This window comes from Mustela nivalis (genome assembly GCF_964662115.1).
Source record: "Mustela nivalis genome assembly, chromosome: 13".
NCBI lineage: Eukaryota > Metazoa > Chordata > Mammalia > Carnivora > Mustelidae > Mustela > Mustela nivalis.
The window spans coordinates 79467815-79486374 of NC_139032.1; the positions used below are offsets into that span (position 1 = coordinate 79467815).

General features: G+C 48.3%; 1 protein-coding gene across 12 annotated transcripts in view; it reads right to left on the reverse strand.

The window, feature by feature from the left end:
- CDK5RAP2 (CDK5 regulatory subunit associated protein 2) overlaps positions 1-18560 on the reverse strand; it is a 169251-nt gene that overhangs the window by 39934 nt on the left and 110757 nt on the right. For 6 of the 12 annotated variants that reach the window (XM_082694990.1, XM_082694984.1, XM_082694988.1 and 3 more), the window contains 4 exons: positions 14684-14915; positions 11001-11123; positions 6259-6835; positions 4263-4495 (listed from right to left, as the gene is read on the reverse strand). In XM_082694990.1, coding sequence (XP_082551116.1) covers positions 4263-4495; positions 6259-6835; positions 11001-11123; positions 14684-14915 — 1165 coding nt within the window. The remainder of the gene's footprint in view (positions 1-4262; positions 4496-6258; positions 6836-11000; positions 11124-14683; positions 14916-18560) is intronic. The other 6 variants (XM_082694995.1, XM_082694991.1, XM_082694994.1 and 3 more) reach the window with 1 other exon arrangement.

The window sequence follows — 18560 nt, forward strand, 5'->3', positions numbered from 1 at the left end:
GTCGAGGCTTCGTGCTCGTGATCTAGCTCTTACAGCTCACCAAGGAAAGCCTCTGATCTCGAGCAGAAGGAACATGACCTGACTTACATTTTGAAAAGATCACTCTATTGTGCAGGAAGGGGCCACGGCAGGACATGGGGGGGGGGGGACCCGGACCCCCAGGGGGGCAAGGACTATAGTAACCCACAAGAGGAGACTGCAGCAAACCAGAGCCATGGCAGCAATGAGGTGGTGCGAGTTGGTCAGATTTACAACACACACTGAGGGCAGAGCCTCGAAGGGGCAGGGAGTGGGTGGGAGGAATACTGGGTGGTAACCACTTAGAAATCCAGGGAGAAAGCATGTCCCCCAGGAGGGAGAGGACTGACCACATCCAATTCTACTGTCAAGGTGAGGGAGGTGCAGCCCAAAACCAATGGCCAGGTTCAGCAAAGTGGCAGGTGTCAGGCCCTTGGGCACATGCCGTCTCCCTGGAGAGGCTGGGATGTCTGAAAGCCCAATTCCAGGAGCTTTGAGAGAGAAAGGGGGGCTGGAAAGCATACTGATGGATATAAAGGAGAGAGACAAAAATAAAGACTTCATATAGGCAATTTAAATGGATAAAGTTTTAACTTTGGAACTACTTTCATATTTTTCATTTTATTCAAAAAATAAAATTAAATCAGAAAAATGGGGGAGGGGAAGCCTAACATTAAGCACAAGGAGAACTAAGTAAATATAATTACATTTCAAGTGAATCACATATCAACACTGTAGAAAGAATGAAGCCAAGGAACTTTTAAATTTAATATCGGACTATATACCCTTAGCCTAAAAACTAGAAGAACTATGGGGCGCCTGGGTGGCTCAGTTGGTTCAATGTCTGCCTTAGGTTTGGGTCATGATCCCAGGGTCCTGGGATCGAGCTCCACGTCAGGCTCCCTGCTCAGGGGGGAGCCTGCTTCTCCCTCTCCCTCTGCCTGCCGCTGCCCCTGCTTATGCTCTCTCTCTCCTTCAAGTACATAAATAAAATCTTTAAAATAAAAAAAATAAATAAAAGAACTACAAACAAATCATGATGTTTTCATAGGTCTGCTTCTCTCAGTGGTATGGAGAGGGCCGTTCCGGACCTATTTGTGTGTATCACAAAGACGTGAACACAGGAGCGGGTACACTGATGTAGTGAGCACCGGGACCCTCACGGCTGGAGATGGGGAATAACGTGGAAGCAGAAATACCACGAAAGGACACAGTGGGTTGGTCTGGAATTGGAGGCACCTACTGTGAAACAGTAATTTTTTAAATAAATTACCTATATGTATGTATGCATGTGAGATATATCTTAGTGCTGCCTGCTAATGGGCAAAAACACCCAGCACCAAATCAGTTTTTAAATAGCACGCCCCTTTCAGATGAACCAGGGGGCACCTGGGTGGCTCAGGTATGATCCCAGAGTCCTGGGATCAAGCCCTGCATTGGGCTCCCTGCTCAATGGGAAGCCTGCTTCTCCCTCTCCCACTCCCCCTGCCTGTATTCCCTCTCTCACTATCTCTCTCTCTCTGTCAAACAAATAAATAAAATCTTTTTAGAAAAATAACAACAACAACAAAAAAAAAAATAGAGGCCCTTCCCATTGCAGGGAGAAGAATCTTTGACAAAGAAAGAAAGAAGATGAACCAGGGCTCCCTGGAGAAATGGCTAATTCAGGGCAGGGACAGTATCAGTGAGGCTGGAACATCTTTTTTTGTTCCAGAAAGTACAGACGTGCTCCCCAAGAAGATGGAGACCCGTCAAAAGGAATTACCACTCTTCAAATCTCAAACAATTTGAGCATCAGTAGAATGATGGAATGAAATATAGTCTATTGAATAAAATAAGAAGCTACAAGTCGACATTAATAAACAAATATAAACAAGCAACAAACATATAAACAAAAAGGGAGAGTTCATCCTTCCAGCAGATGCCACCTGATAAAAAAATGAAGAAGGAATGATGGTATGAGGAAAAAGATCACCACATTGCCAGCAGCGTAGTGACAGCAGAGACAAGGAAAGTCCAGGAAAACTCAGGTAAACGTCTGAAGAGGAGACAGATGCTTACAGGATCACATAGTACGCCCCACTGATTACTTTTATATCACACAGGAAAATACTGTCATTTATAGCAGAGAAACCGGACACACATCACCTCAACCCAAGTGATCAAAATTATTTTCACCGGCGTGCCTGGGTGGCTCAGTGGGTTAAAGCCTCTGCCTTCAGCTCAGGTCATGGTCTCAGGGTCCTGGGATCGAGCCCCGCATGGGGCTCTCTGCTCAGCGGGGAGCCTGCTTCCTCCTCTCTCTCTCTCTGCCTGCCTCTCTGCCTACTTGTGATCTCTATCTGTCAAATAAATAAATAAAATCTTTAAAAAAAAATTATTTTCACCAACAACAGCACAAACCGATGGCACGCGCGTCATAAACACGATACCAAGAGAACAGAATACTTAATGCAGCATTCTTGCCAAAACCACATAACTAGTCTCACTGAATTTATCTAAACTAATCCCAAAAGAAACAACAGATAATCCTAAATTGGGGCAGTGGCCTGAACTCTTTAAACAGGTCCTCATCATGAAAAAGAAGGTTAAAGACAACCAAAGACACACAACAACTAAATGTAATGTGGGGAGTGGGTCCTGGATCGGAATCAGGAATAAGACTCATAAGACATTACTGAATCAATTAGTGAAATTTTAATGTAGACTGTATATGATATAACAACCCTATGTCATGGGTTTAATAATGGTGCTGTGGCTATATAAAAGAGTGTCCTCAGTTTGAGGCGCCACACACTCTGATACTTCTAGGGGGAGGGGAAAAGGGACATGATATCGCCAATCCACCCTTGGAGGGTTGACAACGATGATGATGATGACAGTGATAATAATGGTGGGTTTCTGCGTAATAATAATAATAATAATAATAATAATGATAATGTTGGGTGCTTAGAGGGGTGCCTGGCTGGCTCAGTTGGTGGAGCGTGTGACTGTTGATCTCAGGGTCATGAGGTTTGAACCCCACGCTGAGTGTAGAGATTAGTTAAAAATAAAATCTTTAAATAACAATAATAATAAATTGTGTGTACAGATGGTCCCTGACTTATAATGGTGCAATTTGCAATTTTCAACTTTAGGATGGTGTGAAAGCAACAGGCATCCAGTAGAGACTGTATTTTAAATTCTGAATTTCCATCTTTTCCTGGGCTAGAGATAATGCAGTACGACTGTCCCTTGCGATCCTGGCAGTGGCTGCGAGCCACAGCTCCCAGTGAGCCGTACCATCACGAGGGTCATAATGGATACAACCATCTTGGACCCAAGCGGCCATTCTGCTTCTCACTTTCAGTACAGCCTTCAATGCAGAACATGAGACAGTCAATATTTTATTATAAAAGCAGCTCTGTAGGAGGGTATCACCCAACTGTAGGCTGCTGTGAGGGTTCTGAGCACGTTTATGGTAGGGTGGGCTAAGCTATGATGGTGGGTAGGTTAGGTGTGTTAAACACACTTTAGACTTACGATGTTTTCAATTTTATGATGGGTCTATTGGAATATAATCCCATCATAAATCAAGGAAGATCTGAATACACAGAAAGAAAGAGAAAATGACAAAGCAAATATGGCAAAACTAATGAAGTAAACAGTATAAAAGAATTCTTCATTCTAGTCTCAAAAAAAATTGCAAATGATTGTATTTTTTATTTAAATGCGATAACATCTACCAAAGTACCTAGCACACAGCAACTGTTTAACAAAGGTTCTCTTTCATCCTTCTTCTAACCACCTCTGACCCTTGAAAATATTTTTTTCACCCATAAACACCTGGGGTTTTTTGTTTGCTCGTTTTGCTGAGTCTTGCCAACATTTAAAACTTAGTTCTTAGCACCTCTCCCCCAACAAAAAAAAAAAAAAAAGAAAGAAAGAAAGAAAGAAAAAGATTTCCACCTTCTCTTAAATTAAGAGCAACCTAGGGCACGAGGCAGGTGCCAGGGGCGGTGCCTCCGAGCTGGCCTCACTCCTGTGCCTCACCAACCGGAGCCTGGGTTTAAACAGGGGAGACCATCAAGCCCATGGAAGCGTCACTGGAAGGAAGAGCAGCCGGCGTGGTCCTGCTGTCACCTCATCAGAGCAGAGGTAAAATAAGTGCTGCCGAGGAGTCGGCTCCTCCCGGGCCCCTCCAAAAGAAGTCCTAGATGAATAAATGAAGGGTCTTAAGACTTGCAATCCCTTGCCCCACTTACCGTTGAGAAACAGCTTTTCCAATTTCTCGAGCAGCTCCGCACATTGATTCAGCTGCTCCTGGAACCCCTCGGCCACGGAGTGATCCACGTCGCTGGCCTGAAGCAACTGCTCGAACGCCGTGATCATGGCATTCATATGTTGCCGGTAGATGACACAGATGCCGTGGCTATCCTTAATCTGCTGTCTTTGAAGGGAGAGCTCCCGGGCTTGGGACTGAACTAATGAATCGTATCTGATAAAAGCAGGGGGAGGGGAAGAGAGAAAATGCTTGCACCATTTTAGAATTGAATTTTTGTGACCTTAACACTAATTGGAAAAATGATAGAGCACAATTTTTAAAAGCCTGCAGCTATACAAGTATACATACTTCTAGAAAAATTGGACGTCTGCAAGGTCACTTCTCCGATTTCAAAACAGCCAACAAATGCTGGAACAAAGGTTCTTCTGCAATATTCTTAACCTTATAAAGCCCCCAATTACAGTACAGACTGGCAAGAACTCAAGAGGACAATTAGTTTCCATACATTCTTCAAAAACATTATTCTGAATTATAGAAACAAGTGCTCCAAGGGCCAGCACACCTACTGCAAATTCTCGTGAAGAACAAAAAAGAAACTGTAACACGGGAACACCAAAACAGGGGTCTCTCCTCTCGACCGAAAGGTCAGGGAGTAATCATAATCCTAAAGACCATTTATGGAGGGTCTGTGACCTGTCAGTCACTGCACTAGGTGTTTTTAATAAGTTAACTGCTCCTCGCCATCTCCAGACAAACAGACACACCTCCTCGTTTACAGGGGAACCAAACTCAGATCGCCAAGTTAAACAGGGAAGGTTTCGGACTCAAACACAGTCTGCCCTCAAAGCCCATGCTCTATTACACAAAACTACCTCCTGACACCACATGTCTTTTCCAGAGCAAAACACAAATTAAGGAAAACACAGCTCCTGTTAACCACAGCCACAGTCGCCTGGCCCCAGCGTGGCCTGGCGAAGGTGCTGACCCTTCAGTTCAGCGTGTTCCCCTTCCCTGAAGAGGACAGTACATGGGACTGCTGACCCCTTCTGCTGGTGAGCACACATGTAAGGGTCACATGACAGCTGCGCAGAAGGTGGGCGGTTTCTTGGGTGAGGAAGGACACGAGAACTAAGGTGCAACGGTGCGGGCCTGTGCAACGGCCTCACCTCGGAGCAACACCGTCTGCGTCCTCGGACCGTCCGCTCAGTCACAGCAGCCTCTTCGAGCCTCAATTCCTCATCCACGGACACATGTTCAAGAGCACCTTTCCAGGTGATTTTGAGGATTAAATAAGAAAGCGCCTACCTGGGGGGCTGACATGACTGCCGTTCAATAAATACAAGCTTCCTCCCATCTTGCTGTTCGGGAGGGCTTGAAAAAAATCACTCTGGCTCATGGTAATTCAGAACTATGTGTTTGTCTCAAATAAGTGACTAATAAAGGTCAACTTTACAAATGATTGCTTTTTTTTTGTCATTAGCTCATAAAGCAAAACTCTACATATCTATGTCCATTCAACATGATCTAAGAATTCTTCTCTTTCAAGGGTAAAGACGCGGAAAGTATCTATATTCTTCCCACCTAGGGAATGATGCCTAGGACATCAGTTTCAGTCCCACAGTGAAAGCCAACAATGGGGTCCAGGAGTAAACACTGCCATTCTGCAAACGTACCACAACTCACCAAGCGACTGGAATAATACCTTTCTTTGCCCTCAGTTCCCAGCTTGACGAGGGGAAAATCCACTCTGCCAACTTCAGAAGACACAAAACTAGACTGCTAACAGCCGCTGTTCTTTGTGGCCTCCCGTTCACCTCTCCACAGGGCCCAGCTGCCCTAAACCCACCACCAATCCTTCCCCAGTACACAAGCCCCCTCACTGCCGGAGCATTCCCCTGCACTCATGGGCTCCGACCTAGTGGCAACACAGGGGAACTGCAGGCTCCTAGAGTGGGAGAGGCAGCGGTGGGATGTACCTGGAGGGTGAGAGATCTCTGAACTTATTCTGCAGGTTATGGATTTCACTGAAAAGCTCCATGTTCAAATTCTGCTCCCTCTGCAGCTCGTGCTCCTGTTCCACCAGCTGCTGTCTGAGGCCCTCCAGTAGCCCACCATCGGTCACCTCTGGAGCCAGCTGACGAAGGATCTTCATGCGCTTCACATAATGGACTTGGTGCAAACTTGAAAATGTCATTTCTTCTTCGTCGGTACTACCCTTGGGCTTGTTCAAGACGTCCTGGCCCCCTTCTGTCCCACACAGAACTGTGATAATGGCCTCGCTGCACTGGGAGTGCTTTTGAAGCTGAAGTAAGAAATTCCGGTAGCCCTCGAGCTCAGTTTCCAAGTCACAGATTTTCTGTTTTAAGTTTTCTGTATCACTTGAAGTGTCCATTTTTCCAGACTGATGGGTCCCAATCACACTGACTTTGGTGGAAAGCTGGTTCTTAGAACTCGAGTAGGCAGCTACTGAGGTTGGGCCTGAAAAATCTTCAGAAGGATTCTCTTTGCACGTTGGCAAGATGGCAAGGCCATCAGGCTCGCAAATTTCAGAGTCTGCGAATCAAACACACTTATGTCAGTACCTTCTTTGCTGAAATCTACCCCTTCTGTCCCCGCACAGCCTAATAAGCCTCTCTGACTCCAGTCCTTCCTCTTACCTCTCAATACACCCTCTTCCTCAGAGCAACTATTCTAAAAAGTTCTAAAAAAGAACTAGCTCTAAAAAGACCATGATAACCACCAGCGCCCACCTAAAATTCATCAACATCCCCACTATGTTGCGGATTAAGCCCAAACTCCTTCTTACAGCATCTGGGACCCTCCACAATCTGGTTCCAGGCAACCTACCCAAGGAGCATCCCCTCACACCTCCTATGGAGATTCCCAGAATTCCTTGCACACACCAGGCTGTTTTGTGTCTCTGTGCTTTTGCATGAGCTGTTCCCTCTGCCTGGAATGTATCTGGTCCTCTACGCCCACTCAGTGAAGTCCTACTCATTCTTCGACATACAGATTCGATTCTCCTTCTGCAAAAGCCCATCTTCAAACTTTGCCAACCTGTCCCTTCCTCTGTGTTTCCACAGCATCCTACACAAACTCCTCCTGGACACACACACCATGTTCTGGGTGCAAATGCAGGAGCGACACCAGCTTGCTTATTTACATAGCCATCAGTAGTTTGGATTCCTCTCTCGTTCCTTCACAGAAGGGACTGGCCTTTCCCCTTCATGTTCTCAGGACCTGCTACGGTCCCTCACCCGGACTAGCAGTCCAAAGGGTCGGACAAACACTGGGCAGCGTGTGAGGTAATGTTCAAGAGCAGTAATTCTAAAACCCCTATGACTGAGGACAGCCTTCACTTCCACGTCTAACAGTTTCCAGGAGGTGCCGTGACGTCCCCTGCAGTGTGCTGTTTCACTGACGCACGACCCTGCCGGGAGCTATTTCCTAACAGCTGGTTCCGAGCCCCAAGACGCGCAGCCCAGCCTGTGCGAGCGGTGGAGTCGCACCGAGGAGAGAAGGCGTAGCTCTGAAGTCAAAGAGAAGGCAGACCGCGCCCAGCTTTGCCGCTTGCTGGTGACACACCAGCCCTAGGCAAGTAATTTAATGTCTCAGGGCCTCAGTCTCCCCCCAAAAGATGTCTAAGCAGCTTGTTCTGAGACTTCCAGCTCAGACGTCCAGCTCTGCGTCCAGAGCTTCTGTCCTCAATCAGAGCACGCTGTCCACTGTCTAGGGGAAGCTCCGCTCAGGATAAGGGGCGTCTGAATGCTTACTCAGGCGGCAGCAGAATATAACAGAAAAACCCATCCTCATAATCTAACCAGGTCTGGTTTCAAACTCTGGCTCTGCCATTTACTAGCTGCATGACCCCAGGCAGATAACTTAACCTCTCAGAGCCTCAGTGGCTTCATCTGCAAAATGGAAAGAAGACCATTTACTGTGAAGGGTTGGGTCTGCCGTGTTCTGAGGATCCAAGGGGACGCTATCCGCGAAAAGCGTCTGGCGCGCGGTAGGGAAGGAGCCCGACTACTTTTGATATTCTCTGCTTCCCTCGAACTGCCAGAAGATGGAAGAGGCTGCCTATCACAGGAGGCAGGACGGGGCTGTGGACCAGGGCAAACGCTGCCGAAGCAACCGTGTGGGTAGGACGACAGGGCCTGGGAGAGCTCTCAGAGGGAAAAGCACACAAAAATCCTCGTCAGACTGTATATTCCAATTTCTGGGTTCTGCAACTGTTCCTCGTGGCTGTAAGCCCATTCTTATCTCTGTGTTCACGAGGCAAATACCATAAAATAACTCTTTTTATTTTAGAAAGCAGCTGCTACATGACCTAAAGGAAGCATTTCTAATACAGCATTTCTACTGTACAAAATCTGTGATAGTCACTAGTGTCTGCCATCTCTCGGGGTGCAGACATGTCATTTGTCTCTGTGCTCGGGGTCTGGCACAGGGCCTGGGGCAGAGAAGGTACTCTGTAAGTAACTGCTGGCTGAACGAGTGTAAGAGATAGACAGAGACAGAGGGAGAGATCTCAGTAGGTTTTTTTCTGGTAAATCACCTTCCAAGTCAACCTTTCAAGTCATCTTTGCCATAATAACCTCATGATAATGGAATTTCATGGCAAGAAGCAATGTTTGTTCACTCTGGGGAATAAAGATTGGTTTCGATGATTTTCATTAAGTAATCATCAGGCAGAGACAAATGTAATAAGACACACACAAATGTCCTTCTGTGATGCAGACTGTGGTCAGCTCTGATGCTTAGCTACACATGCACACACACACACATACTCACGCATCTCAGAAAGTGGGGGACGGTGTGCATTCTCCTACCAACACTTAACCTCCACTTTCAGCTTTGCTCCTCACAATACAACAAATCTAACAGGTAACATTTGCCCCCAGTCTACAGCAGCTTGAGATTCAGCAGCAGCAAAGATCTGGTTTCCAGGCTCTAAGGCCGGTACCCAGCACGTCTCGTGGCCCAGCATCGACATGGCAACCTGATTTTGCTCCCCACAGCCCAGGAGCCCTTGAAGAAGGGCCAAAAGTGGATCTTTCATTTAAAGTCACTGCATGGAGCGTGTGGCTGAGGTAAGGCCGTAAGCTGTGGTGTACAGGGTGAACCCGTGGGTTTAGCAAGGCCTCAGGACACACAACTGGGCCAGGGCCTGGCCGAATGCCAAGCACCTCCCCTATGTGAAGACTACATGGAGAGCCTTCACAACAGCCCCGTGAGGAGGCTCTAGTCTCCCCATCTTCCAGAAGAGGAAATGGAGTTTTAGAGAGATAAGAACTTGCTTAAGAGGGAGCAAGCAGCAGAGCCCTTCCCTCAAAGCCGGGACACCTGCCTCCAACACCCTGAATGTGGCCTCCTAATGCCTCTCTCCCTTCCTCAGTAACATGTGTGGAATCCCCTGCATTCGCTTCTCGAGGATCAAGGAGCTACTGAAGAGCAAAGAACGGTGACGGCATCATACACGGTACCAGCTTTGCTGAGGGCAGCCCCTGAGCAAGTCAGCTCAAGATGGAAGCATGGCGGGAGCTACTGGGAGTGTCTCCCCAACCAAGGGCCTCGGGAAGGCCTTCCCTAGAAAGTGACACTGCAGCAGAGACCTAAACGACAGGGACAGGGACATCAAATAAACAGGGAACATTCAGGCAGAGGCAACAACACGTGCAAAGTTCTAGAAGCACCTTCAGACAAAGGGAAGTTCACTAATGCTGGGGATTTGGGAGGGGAAGGGAAACCGCCAGTTAGACAGGAAGCCTTAGCGATCAACTAACTATGAACAAGAAATCCAAAGATATCCCCAGGACCGTTTATTTGCATTAGAGGAAATACTGCAGTTCTGGAACTTTCTACAATTCAGCTAAGGGTACTTTATGGCTTGTAGAGGGCTTCAAAGCCCAGAATATTCAGAAATATGTGACCACATATCGACCGCACTGACTGGAGGCCTTGGGAAAGCGTCACCATGACTCAGTTCCCGAGAGACTGGCGTCCTCATAACCACTCCATGACAGATTTAGAATTCCTGAAGACAACTGTTTCTTACAGAATGAATTAGGTCCAGATGAAAGGTGACTCTTTTTTTTTCTAAACAAAGGCAAAGGGGAGTGGATCTAAGGTAAAAAGAAAAATGTCAGCATGTGTTCATTCTGGTTGAATGGGAACATGAATATTCTTTTATCATCCTTTGTGCTTATCTACATACCTAAGAAGAAACAGATGCGACTTGTCTGGGACCTCACTAACGTGTCTGTACCTTTCCACTGAGCGACCCGACACAGCCCGCACACCAGGAGGCAGCTCGGGCTCACCTGTGACCCACCCTCCTGGGCGGTGGGAGGCCAGCAACGCCCGCCTAACGCAGCCAGTGCCATACGGAGAGCCACCTGGCCGCAGGGCTGGCTGTGGTGCTCCTGTGAGCACCTACTGCACCCGCCAGCATCCAGGCCAGGGAGAAAAGCATGACAAATGGTCCAGCGAGCTCAGACACCCTGTCTCCTGTACCCCCACTCGGCTACGCACTCACCAACTGGATGACCCTGGATCAATTCTTTTTAAAAACTCAGCTTCCTTATGTGTTAAGTGGGAATAGCAATGATGTAGTCAAATGCCCGTTGCAGGGCTTCATAACAACTTTTCTAGGAAACGCCCCAGGAGTGCCTGGCACACAGAAGCTGTTCAATACACACAGGGGTTGAATTCTGACCGGTCTCATAGCTGGTGTGCTGGTCACTGTCCCCTTCCTTGCCTCTCCAGTCACAGGGCATGGTTTTAATTTCCTTTGGCTCTCCGGGGCTGTCCTGGTAGGCTGCTCCCACAAGGGGCTGGGCTATAGGCATTCACGAAGAGAAGGAAAAATAAATAAAACCGTAGACTTGAAACTTAGCCAAGCAACTGAGAAGAACACAAAGATACAACGGGGAAAATAAAAACACTAGGGAGGCAAAATGCAATTTATAAGATAAAATTAATCTATCGAGCTGCCATAACAGGACATAAAAAGCATAAATACACTGCAGCTTGTCTCAAATGGTTTAAGTCCAAGCTCTCAAAAAACTATGAGTGAGAAAATGAATTCTATAGACTCATGCCCACTTTTCTGGAGAGAGGCCCGGGGGTCTACTGGGCAGCTGCGGGAGCAGCACCTGGCTCAGGCACCCTGGTGTCTCAGCAAGAAATGAAAACGAGGGCGCCTGGGTGGCTCAGTGGGTTAAGCCTCTGCCTTCGGCTCAGGTCATGATCTCAGGGTCCTGGGATCGAGTCCCGCATCGGGCTCTCTGCTCAGCAGGGAGCCTGCTTCCTCCTCTCTCTCTCTGCCTGCCTCTCTGCCTACTTGTGATTTCTGTCTGTCAAATAAATAAAATCTTAAAAAAAAAAAAAAAAAGAAAGAAATGAAAACGATGGTAAGGGCATACCGCAAACCCTGGACAAGGCACCAGGGCCTCTACTGGGCTGAGTCACCTTTGCCATAAAACCTTTCCTCCCTGAAGTGCCCCTTACTTCTGCCCTGCACTGGCGTGTTTCATTATCTGTCCCTTCCCACTAGACAGGGAGTTCTCAGAAGGGAGGGACTACCTCGGTCCTCTCCATCTCTGTCTCTGTCTCCTACATCCAGTGCATGAGGTTGGGAACTCGGCAGGGGCTCGGGGAATATTCACTGAATGCATGAACAGATGTCTGCGAGGAAGGCTGGCTGGAGAGAAAGTGGGAAGGGAAGAGCAACACGGCCAAAGTCCCCCTTATCTCGAAACTTCCACTTTGGGGAACTCAAGAACCTAAAGATCAGTGGAAAATACCACGCACTATCGGGCCTCGGAAAGTCCATACGGAAGGTATCAAGGTGCTAGGCTTTATGAGGCAGTAAAGGGCGCGGGCCTGGAAGACAGGCAGGCTGGTTCAAATCTAAGTTAGTGGCAGCGTGGCGGCACCCAAGTCACTTTGTCTCAAAAAGTACCGCCTCATGCTGAAACCGCCTCAAACTAAACCATCACTGCCCCCGCCTCGAGGACTATGAAGGTCCCGTTAGATCATGCGCGCAAAGCGGGCAGTGAGGCTGGAAAACCCCGGGAGCCCACCTTATTCCTGACCCAGGAAGCGCACGGCTCCCGGTCGTCTCCCAGCCTGGAGCCGCCTGCGAGATCCCCATGTCGGATGCAGCCCAGAGTGCCAACTTTCCAATGCCAAAACCCCAAATAAGCTCAGGGTCCTCCCTGAACATGCACCTTGCCCCCTCGTACTAAGGCCCCGGCTGTCCCCTGGCACTGCCTCTCCTGCAGTGGAGCCAGCCCCTGGCCATCTTTCCCACATGCCCTGTGATCCCAGACCTGGAAGAGTGTACGGGCCTTCTCTCTCGTGGACCCCGCCAGGTCATGCTCTCTTCCCTAAAAACTCCAGCTCTGCAGCTGATGCTGATGCAGCCAGACCAGCTGGCTGCGGTCACCTGCAGTCCCGATTCCCTAAATCCCTTGAGCCTCACTGATGACGTGGCTCCTAACTGCCCTGTGTCTCCGCCCCGCTTTATGGGAAAACTCCTCAGAGCTGTTATTCTCACCATCTCAGTTCCTCTCCTGCACTGGCTCTCTGGAACCTGTCCCAGGCAGGCCTCAGCCGCGCCAGGACAACAGCTCCTTCAAGGTTGCCAGTGATGATCCCCCATTACTAAATCCCAAGTCCACACCTCACATTGCCAGGCTGATTCACGATACTCGACCCAGCGAACCTGCTCTTTCCTCAGCTCCCAGACACCGTCCTCTCGTGGCTCTGTCCCTGCCTCCCTCGGTGCTCCTTCTGCGCCCAACCCCTGCTCACTGTTCCCTGTGTCTCCACGTCTCAGAGCTTCAAATACCAGTGATATGTTGACATTTGCTAAATTTACGGCCCTGTATCTCCAACTGCCAACATGGCACCACCACGGGGCTGGTCAACAGGCGTCTCAAGAAGTCCCAGAGCAGACACCAGACGCCCGCCTCTGCCTCTCCCGCTCAGGGCGGCACGAGCCATCACTCCAATGGCTCGTGTTACCAGTGATCCTTTCAAGCAGAGCTCGGCCTACTTCTCTCTTCAAGAGCCAAACACGGACTGTTTTGGGCTCTACCAACCACAGGGCCTCTATCACACCTACTCAACTCCAGCAGTCACAGGCCATGTGCAATTAGTGACCATCACGGTGCTCCAAGAAACTTAAAAATGGCTAGCGAGCTCGGCCCACAGGGTTATGGTTAAGCTTGACCATCCCTGCTTTAAAGCTGAAGTTGCGTCACTCCACTGCTCCAAACCCTCCATTTCTTACCTGAGTGACAGACAAAGCCTGAGAACGGCCTCCTGGGCACACCCGACATACTACCTCCCTGACCTCCTCCCGCCTTCTCTTCCCCACTCCACTCCAGCCGCACAGCTGGCCCCGCCTTCCTCTTCCTCGTCATCCAGGTTCTCAAGGTCAAAGCAACGTCAGGGCCTTCGCCCTTTTCCTGCTGCCAAAAACGCACTTTCCAAGCTGGCTCATCCCCTCCTCTCCTCCCGGTCTGTGTTCAGATGTCACCTCCTCAGGGAGGCTCTAGGATCCCGCATGCGGCGGCACACTCTGCCCGGCTCCACACTGCCCACGCCCTCAGCCCTGCTCTCGCTTCCTCCCCAGCACCCGCCATCTCTCGTCCACTATACCTGCTCATCAGCATACTGTCCTTCTCCCCACGACAGGAACAGAAGACACAGACTTACATCATCTGCTTTATCACTTCCTCCCCAGGGCCTACGACAGTGCCTGGCACAGCAGGGTTTCATCAGTACTTTTTAACCAGATCAATAAAAGACTGCTGTTGTTGTTTTTGGTATCGTGTGCTGCTGCATGTGCACACAGCACAAGTTCATAATCAGGAGTCAACGTGTGTACTTCTGTGGACTCATGAACCCTCTGAAAACGAGGTCCAATACTACCTTGTGCTCACCTACACCGCTCTGGGATGGGGTTTGGAATTAGCCCTGAGAAACCCAGAGTAATACAGCCCAGACGTTCTAGAAAACTTACATACATGATGCCATATGCCTGAGGCTTCCACAGACAAAGCCAAAAAAACCCACCCAGATTCAAGTCATTCCACAGCTGGGTTACCTGCAGACCATCCCAAGTGAAGGGAATGGTGACCTGACAAGACCCACGAGCACTTCCAAGTCCCCTTTATCCAGACTCCAGAATAAAATGAAAACAATAGATTCACTTTCCTTATTGTGTTCCTTTGATTGTGCATTTGTCAAGACTCAAGATTAATCACGGTAATTCATAAAATTTATGCTCAAACTTACTGCAGTTCTAAACAACAAGGCTGACATTTCAAGCAGCTCTATCGGGTCGTTCATCTAGCTCACGGCGACGACATTTTTCTCGCTGCTTACCTTTCTGTAGCGTTTTGTCTGGTGCTGGCCTCCCCTCCGTCATTGCTTCAGCCAGAATTAACTTTTGGTGAAGTTGCTTATTGCGGATTTTAAACTCCTTCAGCTCCCCCTGCAGCTCCAAGACTTGGCCCTGCAGCTGGGCCACCACCTCCTGGGTGACGGGAAGCTGATACACATTTCCTAATGACCGGGACGGCTTTATCAGGATGGGCAGGCGGGACTTCTTAGCTTCCTGAAGAGACACGTGCACAGGACAATGAATGCACTTCCTCTGGTCACAGAGGCAACACCCTCATGCCAACCTCGTAAAACAGGATTCACACCGGCTGTCCAGACCTCTGGTTCCTAGAAGGGCATCTATGTTTATCTCCCAGTCTACAGGACTTCTGTCTTGGCAGGTCCCCTCCTGTGACTGGCAAGCGCCAAGATTTTCCTCCGCGACACCCTCTTGGCCCTGGCCCGCTGTCTCTGTGGACATCCAGATGCTCGACATATGGCAACCCTTTTTCCAGCACAATCTTCTAAATAACATTTTCTTGCTCCGTATCTATTTCTTTATTCCAACCCCGTGCCCCCTCTCCTCAGTCTAAGCCAATCTGCTGGTCCACCGAATCACCGCGACTGAAGCTGTCCATGGCTAGCGGGTCACTAAGCCAGTGGCTCGGAGCCCCAACCTGCCCACCCTCAACATTTTCGTTTCCACCGGCTCCCAGGCACTCTGAGGCCAGCCCAGAACTTGGCTCCTTCCATCTACCACCCAAGTCCCCACCCCAAAGCTACGCTACTTCAACACCCAACGTCTTGGTCAATCATATCACCAGCTCCTCACTGCGTCACCCAAACTGGCGTGTCTATCAAACCTTTACACTCGTCACCCGCTCTCGCCACTCACCGGGCTCCACTAATTCCAGCTGGGCTCCCTGGACTATCCCCACCCCGCCGCACTGTCTTCATCCAACCCCAAGACACTGCTGGCAGTCACCTAGCCACGGCAACTGCCTCCTGAGCGCCCTCTCCTACCCCTCATGCCCTTTCTAGTCCGCTCTCCATACTGCGGCAGGAAAAGGCAAACTTAACATTCCTTGCCTCTGCTTACAACTACGGGAACACTTCCCAGTCTCTTATGACCAAGGTCAAAATGCGTACCACAACCGCCATGCTGTGCATAACCTGCAGCCCAAGTCACTGCCCCTCTGCCATCTCCCTATTCCCACACACACACCTTCTATCAGTTCCTCCAATGTCTATGCTCCTTCTACCCTAGGGCCTTGGCATACACTGTCTCCTCTGTCTACACACGCTTTCTTGCCCACCCCCACGTCTCCCATACCCAATACATTCATTAGGACTCCACTCAGATGTATCTTCCTCAGGACAATAGGCCTTGATTTCCAAGACCAATTAAAAGATGAGCAAAGGGTCTAAAAGACACATTCAAAAGGAGATCTATATATGGCCAATAAACACATGAAAAGATGTTCAGTGTCATTAGTCATCAGGGAAATGTAAATCAAATCTCCATGAAATATTGCCACTCCCAACTCATTAGGACAGCGTATGACCAAAATAATAACAAGTGTCGGTCGGCAAGGCTGTGGAGAAATTGGAAGCTTCATGCTTCTGGTGAAAATGTAAACAAGGGGCAGCTGCTGTGGAAAACAGCCTGGTGGTTCTTCAAAGGGTTAAACACAGAGTTCCCATAGGACCCTGCAATTCCACTCCTCGGTGTTTACCCAGGAGACATGAAAACACACATCCATGCAAAGACTTGTGCATGAATGTTCATAGCAATATTCTTCATAATAGCTAAAAAGTAGAAACAGCCCAAATGCCCATCGACTGATGAATGGATAAATAAAATGTGCTACATCCATACAATGGACTATCGCTTGGCAATAAAAAGAAATGAACTGCTGCTATGGACTACAGCACGAATGCACCTCGAAAACATTACTAAGTAGAAGCAGTCACCAAAGATCACATGTTGTATGATCCCATTTATATATAAAACACCCAGAATAGGCAAATCTATAAAGACAGAAAGTAGATCAGTGGTTGCCTGTAGCTAGGGCAGATGGGGGGGAATGGGAAATGACCGCCAATGGGTCAGGGTTTCTTTTTGGATAATTAAACATGTTCTAAAATTGATTATGGTAACAGTTCTACAACTCTACAGATATACCAAAAACAAAATAAAACCAAACCACTGCACTATATATTTTAAACAGATAAATTGTTTGATACGTGGATTAGGTCGTTATTTTTTTTTTTTAAGATCTTATTTATTTGAGAGAGAGCACAAGAGTAGGATGAGGGGGAGAGGGAGAAGCAGACTCCCCACTGAGCAGGGAGAGTGATGCGGGCAGGACTTGATCTCAGGACCCTGGGATCATGACCTGAGCTGAAGGCAGACGCTTAACCGACTGCGCCAGCCAGGCGCTCTGAGGTTATTATTCTTTTTAATTTTTTAAGTGGAAGAGAATGAACCTGAGAAGGAAACAAGAAATACTTAGGACCCTGGAAATGATGAAATCAGCAAGGTCTCTCAAGCAGGAAAAGTGAAGAAGGAGCCCTGCTTGCACATTTTAGGGTGTAAAATACTTTCAAGCTCATTGTCCCACAGTCCTCCAGTAAGCTCTGCATTCCCAGAGCTCACAGGAAAACAGAAGTTACGGGGCCTATGTTTCAAAGAACTGAGACTTCCAACAACCAGTCCAATGTCATACAACAAGAATGTAAGAGCAGGACCTCACAACAACTCTCCAGCCTCTATTGCTCAGTTAAGGAAAGTGAGACACTCTCTGCCCCGAAGTTCCAGGCCAGAGAGCAGGTTCAAGGCCAAGGACAGTTTGAGGTGGTGAAGGGGACCAGTGGTGAAAGGGGCAGGGGAATGCCTCATCAAAGAGGACTGCAAAATAACAGTCATTTGCCTGTCTCCACCAATTGTCTCCACCAATCTTTATTCTTGGATCCAAATCTGTGTGTCATATGGCAGGAGAAAAGATATCTGCAAGTGCACAAATGCCAAAGCCAATTTCAGGCTGGAAGACTGCCGTCAGTCAACCTAATGCGGGTTTTAAAATAACACCACACAAAATGCTACCTTATGGACACTGAGCACAGCCCCACCTACCACCTTATTAAAGATGTCATAACGTGACACGTTATGTTTTAACTCCTCACGTGGGGGTGGCAGGGGACAGGAATACACACCCACTGGGCCTGACATGCACCTACACAACCATGCACAAGGCACTGGCAGGCACTTGCCACACATTTCCTCATGTCACCACTGCGACAGCCTCTGATTCCAGGTCACACCGATCCCACTTGAGCCACCAAGAAAGGGAAGCAGCCAGGCCTGAAGCAATCCCCGGTACATTTTATGATGGTATCCCTTACCAAGGGCTCCTCCCTTCCCGAGAGGTAGGTTTAGAAAATCCCTATCTTGGGCACCTGGGTGGCTCAGTTAGTTAAGCATCCGACTCTTGCTCTCGGCTCAGGTCTTGATCTCAGGGTCATGGGTTCGAGCCCCACACTGGGTGTGAAACCAACTTAAAAAAATAAATGAATAAATAAATAAATAAATAAATATATTCCTGTATGTCCCTAAAACTGGACTTCATTCTCTATCCCGACTACTCCTCTCAACCGCTGACTCATTCTGGACCATTTTCTGAGTCTTTCAGAGGCTGTATTTCTTCATATGTAAAATATCAGGAATATCTACCTAATTTACACGCTTCTTGAGAAGATTAAATGTGATGATATAGATAGAGAATATCTAGCACGATCCTCGCACAAACAACAGATGCTAAAAAATAAACACAGTAGCCTTCCTTTTGAAAACATAAGCAAGAAGCATAATTCCAAACTA